The 25234-nt window shown below is 45.4% G+C and overlaps 1 protein-coding gene across 5 annotated transcripts; it reads left to right on the plus strand.

Moving 5' to 3' along the window:
- The first annotated feature begins 2646 nt into the window (after window positions 1-2646).
- LOC310756572 (uncharacterized protein) lies at window positions 2647-22285 on the plus strand. 5 transcript variants are annotated; one of them, XM_083600871.1, is made up of 6 exons: window positions 2647-2834; window positions 11992-12451; window positions 14244-14370; window positions 15461-15531; window positions 17175-17301; window positions 18484-22285. In XM_083600871.1, the coding sequence occupies exons 1-6, from the start codon at window positions 2758-2760 to the stop codon at window positions 19932-19934; spliced, it is 2313 nt and encodes a 770-aa protein (XP_083456997.1). In that variant the 5' UTR covers window positions 2647-2757; the 3' UTR covers window positions 19935-22285. The 5 variants fall into 5 exon arrangements, with proteins under 5 accessions (XP_083456997.1, XP_083456995.1, XP_083456996.1 ...); XM_083600869.1 differs by having other exon boundaries at window positions 2670-2846; XM_083600870.1 differs by having other exon boundaries at window positions 2670-2846; window positions 18487-22285.
- Window positions 22286-25234: the final 2949 nt, after the last annotated feature.

Raw genomic sequence — 25234 nt, forward strand, 5'->3', positions numbered from 1 at the left:
TTGAAAAAGGGACACGCCAGGGGTGCCCTATCTCCCCATTACTTTTTATATCGGTCCTGGAGGTTTTGCTTAATATGATCAGGAGGGACCAGTTGGTTAAAGGGATTCAGGTCGGAGTTAAACAATACAAATTGAGAGCATTTGCAGATGACCTGGTACTTACATTACAGGAGCCAGAAGCTAGTACGAAAAGAGTTTTGGAAATAATCCAAGAGTTTGGTCAATTGGCAGGATTTAAATTGAATAAGTTAAAGACTAAGGTGTTGGAGAAAAATTTAACACAGACTGAAAAAGAAAGGTTTCAGAATGAGACGGGGTTGACTGTGGTTAAAAAAGTGAAATATTTGGGTGTGAATATGACAGCCAAGAATGTGAATTTATTTAAAGACAATTATGAAAAAACTTGGACAGAAGTGAAAAAAGACCTAGAGACATGGTCAAACTTGAAGCTTTCCTTGTTAGGTCGAATTGCAGTTATAAAAATGAATGTATTGCCAAGAATGTTGTTTTTGTTTCAAGCATTGCAGATAATGGATAAAATGGACTGTTTCAAGAAGTGGCAGAAAGATATATCTAAATTTGTCTGGCAGGGCAAGAAGCCCAGAATAAAATTTAAGATATTAACGGATTCAAAGGAAAGAGGGGGGTTTGCCCTGCCAGACTTTAAATTGTACTATGAAGCGGCAGCTTTCTGCTGGCTTAAAGAATGGCTGCTTCTTGAAAACACAGACATTTTGGATTTGGAAGGATTTAATAACATTTTTGGGTGGCATGCATATTTGTGGTATGACAAGGTTAAAGCGCATAAAAGTTTCAAAAACCATATTGTCAGAAAAGCACTGCTGAATGTCTGGGTTAGATATAAGGACTTGTTGGAAAATAAGACTCCAAGATGGTTATCACCAATGGAAGCTAAGGCAGTGAAAAAGCTAAATATGGAGTCGAAATGGCCAAGATATTGGGAAATCTTGGAAAAGGAAGGGGATAAACTGAGATTGCAGAGTTTCGAAAAACTAAAAGAGAAGGTGAGAGATTGGTTACATTACCATCAAATAAATGAAGTGTTTAAATTAGACAGAAAAATAGGTTTCCAGGTGGAAAAGTCAAAACTAGAGACTGAACTGTTAGAATCCAGCACTAAGAACTTGTCAAAAATGTATAATCTGCTGCTGAAATGGAACACACAAGATGAAACGGTTAAATCAACTATGATTACATGGGCTCAGGACATTGGTCATAACATCATGTTTGTTGACTGGGAAAAGTTGTGGACCACTGGGTTGAAGTTTACGGCGTGTAACGCCTTAAGAGAAAACATAATGAAAATGATTTATAGGTGGTACATAACCCCAGTCAAACTTGCAAAGATCTACCATTTGCCTGATAATAAATGTTGGAAATGTAAGGAAAAGGAGGGCACATTCTTTCACCTCTGGTGGACATGCCCGAAGATTAAGGCATTCTGGGAAATGATTTATAATGAACTGAAAAAGGTATTTAAATATACTTTCCCCAAGAAACCAGAGGCCTTTCTCTTGGGTATTGTCGGCCAGGGGGTGCTAAGGACAGATACAACCTTCTTTATGTATGCTACAACAGCAGCTAGAATACTCATCGCAAAGTACTGGAAGACACAGGATCTACCCACACTGGAAGAATGGCAGATGAAGGTGATGGACTATATGAGCCTGGCAGAGATGACGAGCAGAATCCGAGACCAGGGAAGAGAAGCGGCGGAAGAAGAATGGAAAAAGTTTAAGGACTATTTAAAGAAATATTATAAAATTGGAGACAGTTAGAATGATGTTGGACTAAAATAAATGGTTACTATTAGTAATGATTATGACAAAGAGAATAAGGGTGATTAGCATAAATTTATAACAAAATAAGGTAAGATTTCGCTGAAAAACTGTAAGAATTTGGAATACAGAAACGGGAAGTAAGAGGAGGTCGAGGAAGAAAGGTTTAGAAATTGGGTTATGAAGTGGTACGTGTTTTTTGTTTTATTATTGTTGAATGTTTGTTTATGTATGTCTTGTTTCTGTTATATAAAAAATTGTTTAATAAAAATATCTTAAAAAAAAAAAAAAGAAAGTAATTTAAAACAATTGTCGTGGAGACATTTCCTTCAGAATCTGCTCGTGGTTCTCAACCTGTGGGTCCCCAGATGTTATTGGACTACAAATACCATCATCCCTGAGCTCTGACCTTGCTAGCGAGGGATGATGGGAGTTGTAGTCCAACAACATCTGGGGACCCACAGGTTGAGAACCGCACAGAGCATAGCTGTCAACGTTTCCCTTTTTTTAAGGGAAATTCCCTTATTCCGAACAGGATTCCTCGCAAGAAAAGTTGACAGCTATGGACAGAGCCCAGGCAGAAGAAGGTGGCAGGTGGCTGTCCTTCCCCACCCCCACCCCCAACATAAATCCTGGCTTTGCCCATGCGTCTAACATGTAAGACGGAAATCTCTATCCAGTTTCTCCGTAAAATGTCCCTGCAAAGCTCTTTTAAAACTCTCATCATTGTGCACCCCTCTAAAACGCCCGCAACTGACACTTCAGGTTCCCTTTCGAACGAGGCCATAGAGCTGCGAAGAGGAAGTTTCAGAGCCACCTTTCTCGCCTCTTCCCCCAAGCTCCTTTTAGAGGAATGAGTACCGGAAGTGTTTGCCCTGTGCGTATGTGGGAGGTGTGTTGTTGTGTGTGTGTTTTTTGTTCCTGCTTTTGAGGCTTATCTCTATGCTCCATCGTGAGAATGCCCTTTGCAAAACCAGCCGCCGCCAGAGTTTTGCTCGGCGAGGAGGAGCTGCAGGAAGGAGGCCAGAATTCAAGGTGCCCAAAAATGTTAATGGGGTGATTTGGGTGGGGGTGGGGGGCTCCTGTCTCCCATGTGGGGCTTGCATTGTTTTGCATTGTGAGAGACCCCTGCAAGTCAGGCCTGGCTGCGTGTGTGTCTTTGAAAGAGGACGGGACCAATCCATAGATCTGGATCGTTGAATTTTAGAGTTGGAAAGGACCCAAAAAGGGTTATGCAGCCCAAGAATTCGTGGAAGTTAAGGCTGTCAAAGGCTGCTAAAGGATAAACGGCTGCTAGCCACCACGTTGCTCTGGCCCCACAACTGGAGGAAACCAGGGTGGGCAGGGAGAGTCGCTCTTGCGCTCGGATCCTGCTGGTGCGTTTCCTTGGGGCAGCTGAGATATGATATGATCATCTTTATTGTCCCATACAGAACAACGAAATTGAAAAAATCTACATCAGACATTCAAAACCAACAAGCCAGCTATCCCAGCCTGGTTAGCCCCCTAAAAACTCTGATAACCCATAATTAAATACAATATACTCCCATACAGACTCCTTAGGTAAGGTAAAGGTACCCCTGACCATTAGGTCCAGTCGTGGCCGACTCTGGGGCTGCGGCGCTCATCTCGCTTTACTGGCCGAGGAAGCCGGCGTACAGCTTCCAGGTCATGTGGCCAGCATGACTAAGCCACTTCTGGCAAACCAGAGCAGCGCACGGAAACGCCATTTACCTTCCCGCCGCAGCGGTACCTATTTATCTACTTGCACTTTGACGTGCTTTCGAACTGCTAGGTTGGCAGGAGCAGGGACCGAGCAACGGGAGCTCACCCCGTCGCGGGGATTCGAACCGCCGACCTTCCGATCGGCAAGTCCTAGGCTCTGTGGTTTAACCCACAGCGCCACCCGTGTCCCTCTACAGACTCCTTACAATGTGTTTAAAACCAAAATCACATTAGGGTAGAAACTGTTTCTCAGACGGCTAGTCCTAGTCTTTATAACCCTGTACCTTCCTCCAGAAGGCAGAAGCTGAAAGAGATCATTTCCGGGGTGCGCACTATCCTGCGCTATCTCTGCAGCTTTCTTATGGCACCTGGAAGCATAGATTTGATCCAAGGTGGGAAGAGTGCACCCAATTATTCTCTCCGCAGTCTTTACAACCCTGGATAGCATTGTTTTTTCCCTGACTGTGGAGCTCCCAAACAACACACACAGACCATAAGTTGATGCACTCTCCATAGTACAATGGTAAAATGCCATCAACAGGTCCTTTGAGAGATTATTTTTCCAGAGGATTCTCAGAAAATATAACATCTGCTGTGCTCTCTTCATCAGGTCTTTGCCGTTTTCTCCCCAGGTTAGGTCCTCTCTCAACTCCATTCCCAGAAATCGAAACACCAAGACCTGATCCACACACTTCTCCTAAATAATGAGTGGCTGAATATTCAACTTACATTTCCAAAAGTCCACAATAATCTTTCTTGTTTTCTTTAAGTTAAGGAGTAAGTTGTTTTTCCTGCACCACTCCCCCAACTGCTCAACTTCCTTCCTATAGGCCGCCTCCCCCTCTCCAGCCGTGATTAAACCAACCACCGTTGTATCATCTGGGAACTTAATAATCTTATTACTGGGGTATTTGGGCAGCTAACTGTGAGACAGGATGCTGGACCAGAGGGGACCTTGGCCTGATCCAGCAATGCTTTTCTTGTGCTCCAAAAATTAGAACGGAGAGCACACACCATAGCTGTCAATGTTTCCCTTTTTTTAAGGGAAATTCCCTTATTCCGAACAGGATTCCTCGCAAGAAAAGGGAAAAGTTGACAGCTATGGCACACACACGCGAAGTCCTCTTTCAAATCAGCTACAGTGGTACATTGTGGGGGGGGGGGTTGTTTTCATAGAATTGCAGAGTTGGAAGGGACCCCAGGGGTCATCTAGCCCAACCCGCTACAATGCAGGAATCTCTGCGAAAGCATTTTATTTCTTCCAGGGCTAAGAGTCCTTTTCAGGGGTTGGACACTGTGGGGAAAAGGATGCTGGCCTAGGCGGTTCATTGCCCTCTTCCTATGTCCTTATTCATATTTATCGCTCTCTCTGGGTTAATGGGCACCGTACTTTTCTGTTCTGTTCTGTTTGAATGCCTGAGCATAAGAAGCGCATGCTAGATCAGGCTAATGGTCAATCTATTATAAACGGCCTTGGTCCCATGTACCTGAAGGAGCGTCTCCACCCCCATCATTCAGCCTGGACACTGAGATCCAGCGGCGAGGTCCTTCTGGTGGTTCCCTCATTGTGAGAAGTGAGGTTACAGGGAACCAGGCAGAGGGCCTTCTCGGTAGTGGCACCCACCCTGTGGAACGCCCTCCCATCAGATGTCAAGGAAATAAGCAGCTATCCTATTTTTAAAAGACATCTGAAGGCAGCCCTGTTTAGGGAAGTTTTTAATATTTAATGCTGTATTGTTTTTAACACTCGATTGGGAGCCGCCCAGAGTGGCTGGGGAAGCTCAGCCAGATGGGCAGGGTATAAATAATAAATTATTATTATTATTATATTAAATTATTACACCATCCACTTCAGGACCTGAGCACGCGAGCAACTCTCCCCCTCCTGTGGTTCTCCTGTGGGTAAACTGAAGTTCCTTCCTGCCTCCTGAAGCTAAAGTCTCAAGGAGCAAGATAAACTGAAGCCACGTGCCTGAGTGGCAGTCGCTAGAAACTGCAGGAGGGGAGAGTTGCTCTCGCTTGCAGGTTTCCCACGAGGTTGCTCACTGTGAGATCAGGATGCCATACTAAATGGGCCTTTGGCCTGATCTTCTTGTTACATCTCCTTCCTTGCTGAATCCCCCCAAACCTATTCCTGTCCCCTGTCCCTAGGGAGCCATTGTGGTTCAGTGGTTGGAGTACCAGACTAGGGCAGTGGCCCTCAAAAGACTGTGCCACGCCACCCTGGTGTGGCAGGAAGGTTCAGGGACAATCAAAGAGACATTTAAGCACCTCAGTGTAGTATAGTATAGGGTTACCAGACGTCCCCAGTTCCTGGGGACAGTCCCCGGATTTGCAAATCTGTCCCCGGACAAATGTCCCCAGATTTGCAAATCTGTCCCCAGGAAACGTGGCAGCGGCAGCCTCAGCAGCCCGGAGCCAGCCTGGTAGCGCAATTGGCTCTGGCTGGCTTCAGGAGCTGTCCGCTGCCGTGGTGCCCGCCATTTTTCCTCGCCGGAAGTCCCCATATGATGTGTCTTGTGCCCAAATGATGTGTCTCATGTGATCTCCTGCCCCCTTCCCCCTTTGTTTTGACTGATCAGGGGAGGCTCGGGAGTCGTGGGCGGGTGGCGTGCCGTTGCCCAGTTTTTTAAAAACTCTGTACATTTATGTTTACAGGGTGCGAAAGAAGGACTTTGCACCTTTATACAAAATGCATTGTGCTTGGGCCCAGGGTCTTTTGCCTCACCATCCCCACTACTGACTCCGTGTTGCTACTCAGCTTTTAAAAAAAAAGTGTCCCCGGATTCATTGAAAAAAATCTGGTAACCATAGTATAGTATCAAAATGGGGTTTTTTTTATTTGTAGAATATGGACAGATTTGCATGTTCTAGGAGTCGTTTCTTTGTTGTTTTCTGACGCGTTTCTTATCAAATAAAAACAAATTCGGTGTGGCGCAAGCAAGTTTTTATTCTGAAAAGTGTGGCCCCGGGGGAAAAAGTTTGAGAACCACTGTATTAGGACCTGGGAGAGACAAGGGTTCAAATCCCCACTTGGCCAGAAAGCTCACTGGGTGAGCTTGGGGAACAGGAACGATCTCTCAGCCTAGCCTACCCCCCAGGGTTATTGTGAGGCTGCAATGGATGGGCAGGGGAGAGAATTAGGCATGCTACCTGGAGCTCATTGGAGGGGGGGGGCGTAATATTAATGCAATAAATGACTGGTTGTTGTTTTTTAACCATCCACCCCTTCTTCCCATTCCAGCCTGCCCCCACCGCATCCCAATTCATGCGGGGGCGGGGGAAGCACTGACCCCTTTGGGCTCTAAGAGGGAGGATCCCGCGGAGGAGGGGTCCCTGCAAGGATGCAATTGTGGCGGGGGGGGCGCGGAGAAATTATGTATTTTGCAGAACCTCCAAGCCTTAAATGGGGTTTCATTCGTCTCCAAGGCGCAGCTCCTGAACGCAGGACGCTTTGCCAGCCTGGCGTTCCTCCACCTCCCCCCGCCAGATGTATCGAGACTACAACTCCCACCAGCCCACGGGGTGCAAGAAAGACTGACACGTGGCTCTCCCCTCCCATTTCCTGCAAAAACCTCCTTCCTTTTCCGCGCGAAACCCCCGCCCTGCCTAGCAACTGCTGACGCGGGCAAAGGGGCGCCTTTTCCCCATTGGCCAAAGGTCCTCTTTTTCCGCGCGCAGGTTTCCGCGGCTGGTCCCCGCTTCCCATCCTCCGCGCAGGTAAGTGGATGGATGGATGGATGGATAGAAAGAAAGAAAGAGAGATGCAAGGACATTTGGGGATTCAGGTCCATTGCACGCGCAGGGGGCTGGTTCCTTTGCTCTTTTTGGTGGGGGTGGGGTTGAGTTTTTCCAGTGGGGGCTGAACTCCCCTATTTGCAAGACAGGATTCGCACCCACGCCCTAAGGTGGGGGGAAAGGGTTTTTTTCCAGGCCGTGTCTCTCCCCCCGCCCCACCCCCATGGCATGATGCAGTTTTGGGGGTACCCTGTGTTCAAAGGGGGGGGACTGGGATCTAAATGCAATGAATGAATAAAATGGGGGGTTCGGCATCAGTGGACTCCCAAGGGATTTTTGTGCCGGGCTGCAGGCACCAAGAGGAAAGAGGTCATAGATCAGAATCGCGGAGTTGGAAGGAAGGGACCCCAGCGCTCATCTAGTCCAACCCCTGAAATGCAGGAATCTTATTGTGTATTTTACTCATGGATAAGCTTGCATCTTTAAATGTCTGTGTAATAGGTTTCACAAACTGCTTTTTAAAGCGATATATGAAGATCCCGGGCCCCAGGGAGATTAGACTGGCCTCGACCAGAACCAGGGCCTTTTCGGCTGTGGCCCCAGCCTGGTGGAACACTCTCCCACAAGAGACCAGGGCCCTGCGGGATTTGATATCTTTCTGCAGGGCCTGCAAGACAGAGCTGTTCCGCCTGGCCTTTGGTCGGGGTTCAATCTGATTCTTCTCTTTCTGTATAAGAACAGGCTTTAAAGTGGCCTCCTAGCCCGCTCACAGGACCCTGGAGAATATTAACCACTCTCAATTTTACCTCTGGACTGCCATCTGTCCAGATTTTAATTTGCTCTGAACTAATTCTAAGATGTATTTTAATTAATTGATTGCCTGTTTTTATGTTCTTATGTTCTTTGTACACTGTGCTAGTTTTATGATGTTAGCCGCCCTGAGCCTGGCTCTGGCCAGGGAGGGCAGGGTACAAATAAACATTTATTATTATGAATGGATATTAATTTCACAGGACCATAGAGTTGGAGGGACCCTGAGAATCACCCAGTCCAACCCCCTGCGATGCCGAAATGTGTGTGTGTGTGCGCGCGTGCATTCCACTTTTTCTGTCTTTCTGTTCGATAACTCCTTATTAGGCAAGTTTCAAAACTCTGAAACTGAGAACCTTCGGGAATTGCCATCAGAAATCTCACAGTTCATGCAGTTAAGAACCCATAGTTAATTGATGCCTGCTTTTTATTTTTATTGTACGGTTTTATGTTTCGTTGCTCTAAACCTCTTTGATCTTTTCTTTTACGACATGGAGGGCATATAAATACTTTTATAAATAAAAAAAGGGGGCGTGGGTGGCGCTGTGGGTTAAACCACAGAGCCTAGGACTTGCCAATCAGAAGGTTGACGGTTCAAATCCCCACGACGGGGTGAGCTCCTGCCATCCTAGCAGTTCGAAAGCACGTCAAAGTGCAAGTAGATAAATAGGTACTGCTCTGGCGGGAAGGTAAACGGCGTTTCCGTGCGCTGCGCTGGTTCGCCAGAAGCGGCTTAGTCATGCTGGCCACATGACCCGGAAGCTGTACGCTGGCTCCCTCGGCCAATAAAGCGAGATGAGCACCGCAACCTCAGAGTCGTCTGTGACTGGACCTAACGGTCGGTGTCCCTTTACCTTTTATAGATAAAAAATGAATAAATATAACAAAATATTCAGGGGGGAAACACCTTTTGAAACACATGCGTTCTCTTCCCTTAACAGCTTGGGACCAGTTGACTTACAGAATCGCCATACCCCCTTTATGTGCCTGCTTGACCACTCCAATCTGTGGGACTGGCATTGTGCCCACATATTACTCATTCTGAACTTTTTCCTGGTGGGAAAAGAGGGGGCAGCTTTGAGGCATCCCCTGGGGGGAAACCTTACTTTCTGCAGGTCACTGTGGAGCTGCTGTTTTAGTGTGGTGACACCAGGCTTTTCCAGTGCCTGATTAAAACATTTTTCGTTTAAGCAAGCCCTACCCAAACACATAGAAGTTACATGTGCTTTATCTCTACTGTTGATTTTAATTTTCTGAATATGTTCTAAATACAGGCAGGCCCCTATTGGGGGGGTTACATTCTTGGCTCCTGTGCGCATCAGCAGAGCGCACCGAAGCCCACCCTGTTCCATCCCCATTCTGCCCTCTTCTGGGTACAAAACGATCCCGGTCGCACATCAACTGAGCATGTGAAAAATGCTTACTGACTCTACTTTATTTTAATTTTCTATTCATAATTTTAATGCTTTATTTCAGGGTGGATAAAATATATATCAGATTTTTAAATTTTAAATTGTATTTTTAAAATAAAATGCTTTTGCAGGAAAAATCATTCTAAAGATAGTTGACTATCTTTAGAATGATTTTTCCTCCAAAAGCATTTTATTTTTAAAATCCAATTCAAAATTTAAAGATCTCATTTTAAAAAAGAATATATTCAAATCATTGAATATATTCAAATCATTGAATACAAGTTACATTATATTCCAAAGGCTATTCATCAGGAAATAAGGATTTGTTTAAGTTTTTCATATGTGCTAAAAATTAGTCTAAGGTTGTTGTTTTTTTAAAAAAAATTGTTTAACCACATCAGTTAACAAACATGGATATAGATGCTATAATGTTATTGTTTCAGTTTAATAAATTGTTTAAATTGTTATTAAGGAAATGATTCTTTTTCTCCTTCCAATAAAGTACAGCAGAAACATTGTCCAAATATAAACAGTTAACTTATTAAACCTCACAATAATTTCTTAATTATCGGTCTATGTATTACCAAATCAGTAATTTTTGATATAACTGTAAAAACTACTCTGAAAATTTATTATTCCAAAAATGAAACCTTAATCTGGTTGTAAATATTAAGATTATACCAGCAAGAATGAGTCCTTCTGTAAAAAGATGATTTAAATCAAGTCTTGCTGAGTAGAGATTTAAATCGTGATTTAAATTGATTTGATTTAAATCAAATCCCCCCCCCCCCGCTTTATTTTATAATTCTGAAAACCACATAGAGGGGTTCCCCTCGTATATGTTTTTATTTATTTTTATTGACAACAAACCAGTTGCAGAAAAAAGAAATGAAAGAAAAATTAGTTGTTTTTATTTTTTTTTAAATTATGTCAGTTGTCACCATGGCAAATAAAGAAGCATAAGATTCAGCTATGCAATTTTCTGAGTCAATAATATAATATACCAAGGGGAGAGGGATGCTTAGTATATAATTACAAGGAGTTCCATGGTCTAAATTAAAACAACTGCCACCCTTTTTTTGTAAAGAAAAGAAAAATAGCCTTGAGCTGTACTGAATCAAGATGCTTGCATAGACTTGTGGTACCTGACAGTTCTCAGCTATTTTTATGCCTGTGGGGTAGGGTGGTTTTCTTAAAATCAGAAGACATGTTGATTTTATTAAATAAATGCATTAACTCTCTGTGCCGATGTAAACGCCATCCTTAAGAACAACAGGTAAGCAAAAGGCAACAGAGCAAGTTAGTCTGAAACCCCCAACCTTTTACACCAGTGGTTCCCAAGGTAGGTGGTACTGTCTCCCTGGTGGGCAATAGTGCCACCTGGGGGGCACTAAGAGGAAAGGGGACACTGGAGGTATAAGGTATGCAGCCTAGCACCCATGTACCTACGGGACTGCCTCTCCTGGTACGCCCCGCGGAGGACCTTAAGGTCCACAAATGGCAACACCTTGGAGGTCCCAAGTCACAAGGTGGTTAGATTGGTCTCAATTAGGGCCAGGGCCTTTTCAGTACTGGCCCCGACTTGGTGGAACGCTCTGTCACAAGAGACTAGGGCCCTGCGGGATTTGACATCTTTCCGCAGGGCCTGCAAGACGGAGCTGTTCCGCTTGGCCTTAGGTTTGGACCCAGTCTGACCCTTGTGTTTCCCTCCCCTTATGGTTTTGATCTGTGGGCTACTTTTAAAATGAGGCTGCATTTTAAATTGCATTTTAACCTGTATTTTAAATTGATGTGGTTTTTTCCTATTATGCAAGGCAGAAATCTCAGATAATGCATCCATGATAGATAATAATAATAATAATAATAATAATAATAATAATAATAATAATAATTTATTATTTGTACCCCGCCCATCTGGCTGGGTTTCCCCAGCCACTCTGGGTGGCTTCCAACAAAGTTTAAAAATAAAATAAAATGTTACACATTAAAAACTTCCCACATGCATTCAGATGTCTTCTAAATGTCAGGTACAGTGGACGCTCGGGTTGCGAACGTGATCCGTGCGGGATGCAAGTTCGCAACCCGTGTCTGCGCACGCGCGGGTTCCGATCCGGCACTTCAGCGCATGCGCAAAGCGCGATTTAGCGCTTCTGCGCATGTGCAACTGCCGAAACTCGGAAGTAACCCGCTCCAGTAATTCCGGGTTTAGGTGGTCCGTAACCCAAAAAAACGCAACTGGAAGTGGCTGTAACCCGAGGTATGACTGTAGTTGTTTATCTCTTTGACATCTGATGGGAGGGCGTTCCACAGGGCGGGTGCCACCACTGAGAAGGCCCTGTGCCTGGTTCCCTGTAGCTTTGCTTTTCACAGTGAGGGAACCACCAGAAGGCCCTCGGCGCTGGATGGCGAGGTTGAGACTTCGTAATTGGAACCGGGAGGGTGGGAACCCGAAAAGGTTTGGGAACCACTGCTTTACCTCTCTCTAATCCCACTCCCACCTTTTACAGCTTCTTGGCTTTCAATAGTGCACATCCCAGCTATTTGCCTTTGGCCTTTTTGGAACCAGATGCAGAGCACAGATTAAAGGGAAGTCCTGAAACACAAAGCGGCCACAAGATCAGGAACCGTGGAGGATTCTGGGAAAGAACCATGCAGAAGATTCCGGGCAATGACAACACCAGCTCAGGCGCTGAGTGTCAACGCTTCAGGGAGTTTGGCTACCAAGAGGCCGAGGGACCCCGAGAGGTTTGCAGCCAACTCCACAGTCTCTGCCGCCAGTGGCTGAAGCCAGAAAGGCTCACCAAGGCCCAGATGCTGGACCTGGTGATCCTGGAGCAGTTCCTGGCTGTCCTCCCCCCGGAGATGGAGAACTGGGTCAGGGAGTGCAGAGCCGAGACCAGCTCCCAGGCGGTGGCCCTGGCAGAAGGCTTCCTCCTGAGCCAGGCAGAGGGGAAGAAGTGGAAACAGGTAAGAGTGTGTTTCAGCCTAGTAGTACAAAGGAGACACAGGAATGCCTTAGGCTGGTCAGTTCACTGATGTGTCTAGCCTAGTATTGTCGACGCGGGCAGGCAGTGATTTCAGGCAGGCAGTCCTTTCCAGCTCTTCATAGGGCTGGGCTGTTGAATGGTTTCTTAATGTAAAGGTTCACTATTGTTTCACAAGATGTGTATCTCTTTAAAGGACAGAGTAAACATCATGACCTAGTTTTACAGCTGTGAAGCAGTATAGCAGGTGCTGTTAAGTTGTGTGAATTAAGCTGTGTCAGCAATTGGGTATAGTATATAAAGAGCAGCGTGTACCTCTCTCAGTACCCTGGGTTATACTTAAATATTTAATGTAAGTGGAGTTTTTGGTTTTGTAATTAAAGCCAAGCAAAATATATTTTTGCGTTTCTTCATTGTTTCCTGAATGTGCGGTCTCCCCAGCACGCTTTCTGCAGTGTGGTTAATCTGCTAAATATGCAACATGGGAGATACACTGATATATCATCCAAAACTGGTTTTTTGACCTGGCAATACATCACGACATTCACGATGTGTGTGTGCTATGCAAAAACCATGACGTGGGGGAAAATTGAAGCCAGCTGACGTCTCTACATAGCTCCACCCTTATTTCAGACATTGTGATATATCCGTGTTATATCACGGTGTTTAGCTGGTGATATACAGGTGAAACTCGAAAAATTAGAATATCGTGGAAGAAGTTCATTTATTTCAGTAATTCAACTTAAAAGGTGAAACTAATATATGAGATAGACTCATGATATGCAAAGCGAGATATGTCAAGCCTTTGTTTGTTATAGTTGTGATGATTATGGCGTACAGCTGATGAAAACCCCAAATTAACAATCTCAGAAGATTAGAATATTGTGAAAAGGTGCAGTAGCTATTCAATCCATAACACCTGCATTGAGTTCCTGAGCCTTTAAATGGTCTCTCAGTCTGGTTCAGAGGTAGTAATTGATGCAAAAGGGGCCCAAACCAAGTCCTGAGTACATGTGCATGCTTCTACTTCTCAGAGGTCCAATATTGCTCTATTTGCAATCCTTGTTTTGCTGATTTCATTTAATATTCTAATTTTCTGAGATTGTTAATTTGGGGTTTTCATCAGCTGTAAGTTGAATTACTGAAACAAATGGAACTTTTCCACGATATTCTAAATTTTTGAGTTTCACCTGTATCACCAATATATCATGATGCACTTTTAGGCACCAGGCAAAAACATTCCTCTTTAAGGAGGCTGACAGCCAATGCCCTTAAAAAATTTTGTTGGGGAGATTATTGGGTTGTTCTTGTTTTTATTATGTATTTTGTGTTTTTATGTTGTGAACCACACTGAGACCTGCGGGCATTTTTAAAACCATTTTTAAAAATGAGAGGAGAGGCTGTCTTAGTACTGTGGGTTACCGTATTTTTTGCTCCATAAGACTCACTTTTTCCCTCCTAAAAAGTAAGGGGAAATGTGTGTGTGTCTTATGGAGCGAATGCAGGCTGTGCAGCTATCCCAGAAGCCAGAACAGGAGGAGGGATTGCTGCTTTCGCTGCGCAGCGATCCCTCTTGCTGTTCTGGCTTCTGAGATTCAGAATATTTTTTTTTCTTGTTTTCCTCCTCCAAAAACTAGGTGCGTCTTGTGGTCTGGTGCGTCTTACAGAGCGAAAAATACGGTAATTCACAGGCCAGACAGTGATGGCCTTCACATAAACCGTTTCCTAATCCCTCTCTCTGTCCCTCATCTGGGATCCTTAAAATTCCCTTTTAGGTGGAAGAAATGGTGGCAGACCCAGGTACCAACTTGGCAGAGGGAGAGGCAGCCCCTTCGGCCATAACACCGAGGCCGCCTTATAGGTGGATCGTGCAGGAGGGCAGTGGAGCTGCCACCTTGCTGGGTAAGGACCATGGCAGGGCCCAGTTCAACAGCCTCCTCTTCCTCCTCGGTTGTACTGTGTCAGGGAATGGTCTGAATCAGAGGATTGGGAAATGCATTCTCAGGCAGATCAGCTCCTCTTTGAGGAGGAGGAGGAGAGGGAAGATTTGCTCCCCCTGTTTCTAGTGATTTCAGGAGCAGAGAGAGATACAGACACTGAACAGCTTAGACAGGAGTTGCCTAGTTATGAGATAATGGCAAGAGAAACAAAAGGGAGGGAACAGCCAGCAGAGACATCATTAGAGAGTGTGGGGGACCCTCCCTCCCCAAGAACGAGGAGGTTCCATCCGTATTAGAGAAAAAAGGATGCAGAGAGGAGGATGTTTCTGGGGACAGAAGGGAGAGGATTTAGAGTAGCCAACTGCTCTCCTTGTGGAGGGATGTGGATTTTTGCTTGCAACCAGATGACTGAATAAAAAAGGCCATAAAATATAAACTGCTCGTTAATTATTGCCTGTGAAGTTGCTGAAGGGAGGGGAGGACTCTCCACGCCTGACATACTGCTTATTGATTATCGCATTTCTATCTCACCTTTCGCCCAAGGAGCTTGAGTGGTGTAGATGATTCTCCCCATTTTATCCCCACGAGCTAAATCAAGGGGATGGATCAAGTCCCCTGGGAGGAAAGGTTGCAGCGTTTACAGGAAAGGCGAGCGAGAGGTGATGCAACAGAAGTTTATGGAATTATGCACAGCATTAAGTGGATATAGAAAAAGTTTTATCCCACTCTCAATAATAATTGAGAGTTGTTTCCGAGCACAATTCAAAGTGTTGGTGCTGACCTTTAAAGCCCTAAACGGCCTCAGTCCAGTATATCTGAAGGAGCGTCACCAGCCCCTTCATTCTGCCTGAACACAGAGGTCCAGCACCAAGGGCCTTCTGGCGGTTCCCTCACTGTGAGAAGCCAAGTTACAGGGAACCAGGCAGAGGGCCTTCTCGGTAGTGGCGCCTGCCTTGTGGAATTTGTTTTTTTTAATGTGAAATTCAAAAACAATTAATTGGCAAGAAGATAACAAGATTAAGCATCTCCACGTCTCCTTTTCTCCCTCGCAGGAAGTGGCACAACCCTGGCAATTTCTCCCGCGGTTGGTGGAGGGGAAGGAGCTGCTGTCCAGTCGAATAAGGTAATAATGCTGGGAATTTCCGAAGTGGCGAAAGAAAGTGCTTAGGCACGCAGCATATAGTTACATCAGTTGTAGGCAAACTCTGCCCTCCAGATGTTTTGGAACTACAGTTCCCGTCATCCCTGACCACTGGTCCTGTTAGTTAGGGGTGATGGGAGTTGTAGTCCCAAAACATCTGAAGAGCCAAGTTTGCCTATGCCTGAGTTACGGGATTCACTCCAACGAGTTGCCGTGATGGCTGCCAACTTCAAAAGGGGATTAGACAAACTCATGGAGGGAGAAGGCTCCTTGGTCTCCAGCCACAATACTTTTGCTCTGCCTTCATGGTCCGAGCAATTCAGATGCCTCTGAATAATCCCAATTACCGGGAGGAAAGAGTGTTGCTGCTCCTGTTGCTCTCGGGTCCTCCTTGCTTCTCTGCTTTTTATATTAGGCATCTGTTTGGCCACTGTTCTAACCAATATTGTTAGCTAGGTGGGCTTTGATGAGACCCAACTCTATCTGTTGATGGATGGCCATCCTGACTCGGCCCCAGACACACTGATCAGATGTTTGGAAGCTGTGGCTGGATGGTTATGTGGGAGCCGGTTGAAGTTAAATCCTTCAAAGACAGAGGTCCTTTGGCTGGGTCGGGACAATATGGGATTGGGGGGGCAACTCCCATCTCTTGCAGGGGCGCAATTAGTGCCAGCGCCGTCCGTTAAGTGTTTGGGTGTAATCTTCGACACCTCCCTTTCCATGGAGGTGCAGATTGCAGCTACAACAAAGGCGGCATTTTTTCATCTCCGCCAAGCTAAGCAGTTGGCTCCTTACCTCTCTCGCCCTGACCTAGCCACTGTAATCCATGTGACGGTCACCTCCAGACTGGATTATTGTAACTCGCTGTACGTGGGGCTGCCCTTGAGACTGACCCAGAAACTCCAGCGGGTGCAGAATGCCACGGCGAGATCACATGCACCCGGTGCTATACCAGCTGCACTGGCTCCTGGTGGAGTATAGGATCAGGTTTAAGGTGCTGGTTTTAACCTTCAAAGCCCTATACAGCCTAGACCCTCGTACCTACGGGACCGCCTCTCCTGGTATGTCCTGCAGAGGAATTTTTGGTCTTCAGACAAAAACATATTGAAGGTCCCAGGCCACAGAGAGGTTAGGCTGGCCTCAACTAGAGCCAGAGCTTTTTCGGCTGTAGCTCCGATCTGGTGGAAGGCTCTGTCCCAAGAGACTAGGGCCCTGCGGGACTTGGCATCTTTCCGCAGGGGCTGCAAGACAGAGCTGTTCCACCAGGCCTTTGGCCAGGGCACAGCCTGACTCCCTCCTTTGGCAATCCTCACAGAACTTCTAGCCCAATGGTTGCCATTTGATTGGAATTAATTTTATAATGAAATGATTTTAGAATGTTTTATCATTTTACTGTTGTTAGCCGCTCTGAGCTTGGGTTCGGCTGGGGAGGGCGGGATATAAATAAAATTTATTTATTTATTTATTTATTTATTATTATTATTATTATTATTATTATTATTATTATTAATTGAATGCTTTTCATGCTCCAAGAGAACCGTCAGACATGTTGCCTTCTCTTTCTTGTTGGGTCCTCCTTTTTGGATTACCTAGACGGACAAGCTGTCTTCTCTTCCTTATTCTAGGCTCCGATGAGCTTTGACGAGGTGGGTGTCTACTTCACAGAGGAGGAGTGGGATCTGCTGGATCCGGCCCAGAGAGCTTTACACGTGGAGGTCATGGAGGAGAACTGGGGGAACCTGGAATCTGTCGGTAAGGCTCCCTCTCTGCCTTGTGTGGTGGATGCTGGAGGTTGAAATTTTGATTGAGGTCATTTTATTGAATGATATCCTCTTCTTTTCTGGGGTTCCTTCTGAGGGAGTCAGAGATGCTTGCAGACGTACCTTTTTAAGTCTCGAGAATGTTGAATGTTTTGATGTTTTATGGCTCTTTGTGCGCCTATGTAACATGCCTTCGAATTCTGCTCAGAGCAGATTTTGGCTTAACTGGAGGTTCTGCAAACCTCCAGCACAATTCCGAGCACAATTCAGAGTGTTGGTGCTGACCTTTAAAGCCCTAAATCGTCTCGGTCCAGTATACCTGAAGGAGCATCTCCACTCCCATCGTTCTGCCCGGACACTGAGGTCCAGCGCTGAGGGCCTTCTGGTGGTTCCCTCGCTGCAAGAAGCCAAGTTACAGGGAACCAGGCAGAGGGCCTTCTTGATAGTGGCACCCGCCCTGTGGAACGCCCTCCCACCAGATGTCAAAGAGAACAACAACTACCAGACTTTTAGAAGACATCTGAAGGCAGATCTGTTTAGGGAAGCTTTTAATGTTTGATGCATTACTGCATTTTAATAAATGAGTGGCTGGGCGGGGTATAAATAATAAATTATTATTATTATTATTATTATTATTATTATTATTATTATTATTATTACACATTGAGAAGCTTCCCTGGACAGGGCTGCCTTCAGATGTCTTCTGAAAGGTTATATCACCTCTTTGACATCTGATGGAAGGGCATGTCCATGGCTACAGCCTGCACCAAAAAAATCACGCACCCACTGTTGCCTGGGGCTGCAATGGTGCAAAAACGTGGTTAAAAAGCATGGATCCACATGGATCCTCAGGACCTTTGGATTGGGTCACCCCAAATTCACCATCAGATCACATGTCTGTGGCCACAGCATGAAGCACAAAAATGATACATCCACTGTTTCATTCAGAATTCCCCCCCCCCCCTTGTTTTCCTCCTCTAAAAACGATGTGCGTGTTATGGTCAGGTGCGTGTTATAGAGCGAAAAAGATGGTATGTTGGAAGCCACCCAAAGTGGCTGCGGCAACCTAGTCAGGTGGGCAGGGTACAAATATTATTATTATTATTATTATTATTATTATTATTATTATTATTGGCAACTCTGCTTTATGTCTGCTTTCCTCTCTTTGTTACAGCAGGTGCTGAATGGGAGAGTGAGACTGAGGGCGAAGCACACAGCACGTCCTTGGATGGAGTTGGGTGTATAGACGGGAAAGCTCAGAGAAGGGAAATTGAACCAGAAGAGGACAACTCCTTTGCTTCTCAGTGTAGCGACTTGTGTGAAATCCCAGCCAAAGACCAAGAGAAGAAAAGTATTCAGTGCAGTGTGTGCGAGGAAAGCTTTAGTTGTGAATCAAGCCTTAATACTCACATGAAAATCCACATGGCGGAGAAAGCGTATAAATGCCCGGTATGTGAGAAGAGCTTCAGCTGTAGTGCACATGTTAGTGAACATCTAACAGTCCACATAGCAGAGAAGCCATATCAGTGCTGTGACTGTGGACAGAGTTTCCAGCACAGCACGAGTTTTACACGGCACTTGACGATCCACACTGGGGTGAAACCGTATAACTGCTCTGAGTGTGGAAAGAGCTTCCGCCTGAGGGCGTATCTTACTTCACATCAGAAACTCCATACGGGGGATAGACCATATGACTGCTCAAAGTGTGGGAAGAGTTTTGTTAGCAGCGCGCACCTTCGGTCGCATCAGAGAATCCACACCGAGGAAAAAACGTACAAATGTTTGGAGTGCGGAAAGAGCTTCAGGCAGCGGATACACCTTAGCTCACATCAGATAATCCACACAGGGGAGAAGCCACACAAATGCTCCGAGTGTGGAAAGTGCTTCACTCACTGCAAAAGCCTCACACGGCATCTCCTCACCATCCATACAGGCGAGAAGCCGTACAAATGCTCCGAGTGTGGAAAGAGCTTCAACCACAGCATGAACCTTAAGTTACATCAGAGAATCCATACAGGGGAGAAGCCGTATGAGTGCTTGGAGTGTGGGAAGAGCTTCAGTTGGAGGACCTCTTTTACGTCGCATCAAAAGATCCACATGGGGATGAAGCCATATAAGTGCTCTGAATGTGGAAGGAGCTTCCGTAACCACATCAGCTGCATACGTCATCAAAGTGTGCACACCGGAGAGAAGCCGTACACATGCTCGGAGTGTGGGAAGAGTTTCAGTCACAACTCTAGCCTTACCGAACATCAGAAAATCCACACGGGGGTGAGGCCATATATATGCTCAGAGTGTGGGAAGACTTTCATCCGGAGACTACACCTTACAAGCCATCAAAGAACCCATACAGGAGAGAAACCATATAAATGTTCGGAATGTGGAAAGCGATTCAGCCAGAGCTCGAGCCTTAATGTACACCGAAGAATCCACACGGGGGAGAAACCATATACGTGCTCGGTGTGCGGGAAAAGCTGCAGCCAGAGGTCAAACCTTAACGTACACGAAAGAATTCATAAAGGGGTGATTCCTGTCAATTCTGCCGATGCCTGTAACGTGGAAAGAATTTCAGTTACGGAACAGGCCTTCAAAGTAGAGGATCAATACATCGGATATGGAATCTAAATGACTTAAGCGCTTATCTGTCTAATCAAATCTGCGATCCTTGAGAGGAAATACAGAGAAAGCGTATAAATGCTCACAATACGACAGATTGTATGTTGGCTCCCCAACATTGCTAATGAGAGGATGGCTGTGGAGAGCAAGCATCTACAGGAGCCAACCTCATCCATGATATCTTCTGATTAAAGGCTCCTCTGGCCACCTGGGCAGAATAAACTTTCCTAATTCTTCCAAGCGACCACCCCTCTACCACGGAGAAAGACCCCTCTGTACATCTGCAGTTGCAAAGATGGTTCCTATACTGTCCTGTGCCATTTTAATCTGATAACTTCATGATGACATTGTGACATTTCTTTTCTGAGAAGGTAGAAGTTTCAGCCGCTGAGCTCCAGGCTCTTTATTTTTGTAGGAAGGAGGTTATGGAGATTGATTTTATATGGTTTTAATGTTTATTATTATTATTATTATTTTGTTATTAGTTTGGTTTTATATTTGATGTAGCCTGTCCCAAGATCCCTTAAATTAGGAGTGGGAACCTCAGGTACAAGAGCTGAAAGCACTCTGTCCGGCCTGCAGGAAACTCCCATCAGCCCATGCTCCTGTTTCACACTCTTCCTTGAGTGTTTTTGCCACACTTGGGTGTGTCCTTGGACTCTGATAATTCTGCCTCTTGGCTTGGATGGAAGGCAGAGCAGGGCTTGTGCAGAAACTAGCCTACTGTACAAAAGGTAAAATGTTCATTTCCTGATCTTCCCACTTTTACCTCTGGCCACATGGCCAGTGTGGTGCAGTGGTTAAGAGCAGTAGACTCGTAATCTGGTGAACCGGGTTCGCATCCCCGCTCCTCCACATGCAGCTGCTGGGTGACCTTGGGCCAGTCACACTTCTTTGAAGTCTCTCAGCCCCACTCACCTCACAGAGTGTTTGTTGGGGAGGGGGAGAGGGAAAGGAGATTGTTAGCCGCTTTGAGACTCTTTAGGGTAGTGATAAAGTGGGATATCAGATCCAAACTCCTCCTCTTCTTCTTCCTCCATCACTGGTCTCTCACCTCTGAAAGTTTGCCCAGAAGGAAATGTGGCTCTTGGGCTGGAAAAATGTCCCCCACCTCCGCCTTAAATAAGTAACTGTAAATATTCACATTTGGAAACAGTAAGTGCAGACGTGCCACTCGGCAGACCCCGCTTGTTGCTCAGATTCAAGCAGGTTCCATCCCACCTGAGCGGTTGACGAAAGAAGCCTTGCTATTTTAGAGTAGTGCTGGCCTACGGTGGGCGATTGGTTCATAGAGTCATAGAATTGAAGAGTTGGAAGGGACTGGAAGCGTCATCAATGCAATGGCCATGTTAAGAAATAGCTCAGTTTGAAGACTTTAGTTATGGAGAAGGCTCAGAGGAGAGTTTTCTCCAGGGTAGCCCCTACAGCAACTTTCTCACCAGGTGTTGTTGGACTACAGGACCTGTTTTCAGGGATAAATAGATAAATAATTTTTTTTATTTATACCCCGCCCTTCCCGGTTCAGAAAACCGGGCTCAGGGCGGCGAACAACAAATTTAAAACAATTGATGCAACAAAAAACAGCATAAAATACAGTATAAAAAGTGAATAGCAATAAATTCAGAATTCAAAAATCAATTTAAGGGGAAAATCCATCCAATAAACATTAAGTGATCACCAAGGCTAGCTGGCTAAATTAGTCCTATTTGGGCCAGCGAGGAGACCAGGGGAGAATTAGCTGTGGGATCCCAGAGCGGGTAATATTCATAAAAAGGGGAGGGGGAGGGAAGGAAGGAAGGGGAATAAAAGATCAGGCTAAGTTCAAATTGAAAGCCAGGTGGAATAGCTCTCTTTTCCAGGCCCTGCGGAAGGAGGTTAAATCCCGCAGGGCCCTGGTTTCCTGGGACAGAGCATTCCACCAGGTCAGAGCCATGACTGAGAAGGCCCTGGTGGAGGCTAATCTGACTTCCTTAGGGCCCGGGACCTCTAAACTATGATTATTCATGGACCTTAAGGTCCTCTGCGGGGCAGACCAGGAGAGGCGGTCCTGTAAATAGTGGTAGTTGTAGTCCAACGTCTGGGGGACCCAAGTTTGCCCTAAATTGTGGAATTCCTTCTTCACGGTTGCGACCGGTGAGTTAAAAGTATGTTTGTTGGGCCCCCCTCCCTTTTCAGTTTTGTTTGATCTATGCAGCTCTGCTTCTGCTTAGAACTGCTCTATTGCTTTACTTTTTTATAATTGTATGAAAAGTTTCACTTGTTTTTTTTTTAAATATAATTTTGTACGTTTATATTGTTGTATCTTGCCCTAGGAACTTGTGGTGAAGGGTAGGGAAGCAGTCAAATAAACAAATTGAGCAGACTTCAGACTTGCAGGATCTTCTTTGTTTCTCGCTTAAGCCCCCAGGTCCACCAAGCGGAACCTGGTGAAAAAGAATGGCTAGTGGTTGGAGGACATCACAGAATCTTAGAGTTGGAAGGGACCCCAGGGTCATCTAGTCTAACCCCCTGCAATGCGGGAATCTCAGCTAAAGCATCCGTGGCAGTTGGCCATCCAGCCTCTGCTTAAAAACCTCCCAGGAAAGCAAGTCCACAACCTCCCAAGGGAGTCCGTTTCACCGTTGGAACAGCTCTTACTGTCAGAAAGTTCTTCCTGATGTTTCGTTGGAATCTCCTTGAAGCCATGGTTTCGAGTCCTGCCCTCCAGAGCAGGAGATAAGAAGCATGTTCCCTCTTCCATGTGACAGCCCTGGAGATATTTGAAGATGACTATCCTATCTCCTCTCTGTCTCCTCTTTTCCAGGCTAAACATGCCCAACTTGTACTGAGAAAAAAGGAAAAACACGAATACCAAATTACACACAGGAATAACCATAGAAACATAATTTTCTTAACAAACAATAAAACATTAATCGGTCTTAACGCTAAAGACCCAACCTCCCATCTATTCCATATTTCGATTTCATATTACTTATTGCCACACACACTTTTATCATAATTAAACTTTTTCTTAATATATCTATTTCTTATATCTACCTTGCAACTATTACTGAAGTTCCTCAAATGCTGCAAGGTGTTTTTGTCTCGGGGATCTTTGCAACAGGCAGCCCCCACGCCATTCTTGTCCCTGCAAATCCACCATATCCTTCCTTGGGACAAACCAGCTTAGGGAGATCGTCTTTATGATGAAATGTATACATTGTGCTATATGGGTGCTGGTGATATTTCCTTTGGTGGGAAGGCAGAAGACCGAACGACTGGGCTGAGCGGTCTTAGCCCTGGCTGGGGAGGAACAGGGCAGGTAAGTCCTACTGTTTTTGCTGGCTGTAGCAGAACGGGCGAGGGGCATCGCTTCCACCCCATGGAACCAGTTTCAACAAGTAGCTACACGAAGGGAGAAGGCTAAGAGTTACTTAAGAGTGACACTGGAGATTTGCCAAATAACAAGGGACGCGGGTGGCACTGTGGGTTAAACCACCGAGCCTGGGACTTAGACGGTGTAGCAGAATATCTAAGAGCACACAATTATGGTGTGACCTTATAACCCTTGACAGTTTCACCCTTGTCCTTTTAATTATTCCAGTGACCGGAAATGTTTTATACTATGATGCCAATAAATGTATTTGATTTGATTTGAAGAAGCAGAGGAGGATGTTTGCCTGACAACAGTTGGACTAGAAGACGTTGTTTGACTGGCCCTTTGAAAAAATATCCGTGGGTGTACAATCATACCTCAATTGCACATTATTTGAAAAGCAGTCACACTGACCTCAGAGAGGCACTAGCTGCCTAAAGATCAGTAGGGTTCATTAGTGTCATGAACTGGCAGGATATCAAGGAAGGGAAAGAGGGTCCCAGTGAGGGGTATAGCTGCAATTGGTACTCACAGAAGCAAGCTGAAGAAGAGGAAGGGGAGGTTGGCGACTTAGGAGGTACTGTTTGGACCTCAGAGGACATTAAAGGGGCAGCCAACAGCTCACAGGAGCCAGGGGAAGGGGACACATCACCAGAACCGGAGATGCCCCCTTCTCTGTGAGTTCAGGACAGGTGACAATCACGTTTTCTTAAGAGGAGAGACACAGCTAGGGCAAGCTCAGGTCTGTCTTTCCGTACACCCATGTTCAGCTCACATCTTCAGCGCCTGCATGGGCTGGGTGACGGAAGCACCTTCTCCGACCTTCCGATCACAGGAACGCAGGAACAGCAACACAGCAGTCCCGAAGAATAGGTCCTGGTGCAGTGGACTCTCATTTGCTCATGTGAGCACCTCAAATGCAGCAGAGTAACGGAAACAAAGCTGTGGAGCTTTTGTAGCATACCTAATTTATTTCTGCTGATGCAAATACAAGAACACAACAGACATGTACGAGAGAAACAGCTCTCATGCTGCCATCCTGTCTCTAGGCAGATCAAAGGAAAAGCACGTAGTACTGGAGAGGGAAGTCTGGAAGAGTAGTTTCCGCCCCCTCCTTTCTCACAGACAGAAAGTAAAACAAACATGATCTGATGATCCTTGCAATGGAAGGGATGAAAATACTGACACTGTCAACTAAGACTGGGAGGGAAGCAAGGCAGAGACTTAGTGTCTGCTCAACTGTCACTGTTGATGGACGACGGTGTGATTCTTTCAGGAGCTCCACTTGACTGTTGTTTTGGAACCGAACCTAGAACTCCAATCCTGGATCTTTATCAAAGGTTTTGAATGTCCATTTGACTTTGAACCTTTCTCAGTTCATTGGACCTGAACCTGTGTTTGGTTATTGGACTGTCTGACTCCCTTGGGACTGTTGTCAATAGCAATCTCTACTTAGACTACACGACTCACTGTATGTGGCCACTTACATAATAATTCTGAACTTTCATCATTCATTATTTATGTAAATGGAAGAAATGTTTACATCTAAGAAGCTATATACTCATGACATAATAAACAACTATTTTACTTTCAAAAGACAACTGAAGGCAGCCCTCTTTAGGGAAGTTTTTAATGTCTGATGCTGTATTGTTTTTAATATTCAGTTGGAAGCCGCCCAGAGTGGCTGGGGAAACCCAGCCAGATGGGCGGGGTATAAATAATAAATTATTATTATTATTATTATTATTATTATTATTATTATTATTATTATTATGACATGTATATGGGTTTCAAAGCTGTTGTGGTGCACATCTGTTGTAAAAATGGAATGTTTCAAGATTCAGATGCTATCCTAAGCATTTGTTGTCAAGTGCTCCTTTGTATTCAAATCAGGCCTCAGTAAAATAATGTAGCACTTGGGGAGAAAGATGCAGCCCAGGAGCCCAGCACTGGA

This window comes from Podarcis filfolensis, assembly GCF_964270895.1.
Source record: "Podarcis filfolensis genome assembly, chromosome: 2".
Lineage (NCBI taxonomy): Eukaryota > Metazoa > Chordata > Lepidosauria > Squamata > Lacertidae > Podarcis > Podarcis filfolensis.

Coding starts and splice junctions, on each gene's coding strand:
- LOC310756572 (XM_083600869.1), top strand. CDS start 2,758: ATGCCCTTTGCAAAACCAGCCGCCGCCAGAGTTTTGCTCGGCGAGGAG. Junction 2,847..11,991: donor AATTCAAGGTGCCCAAAAAT/GTTAATGGGGTG, acceptor CACCTTTTACAG/CTTCTTGGCTTTCAATAGTG. Junction 14,371..15,460: donor TGGAGCTGCCACCTTGCTGG/GTAAGGACCATG, acceptor TCTCCCTCGCAG/GAAGTGGCACAACCCTGGCA.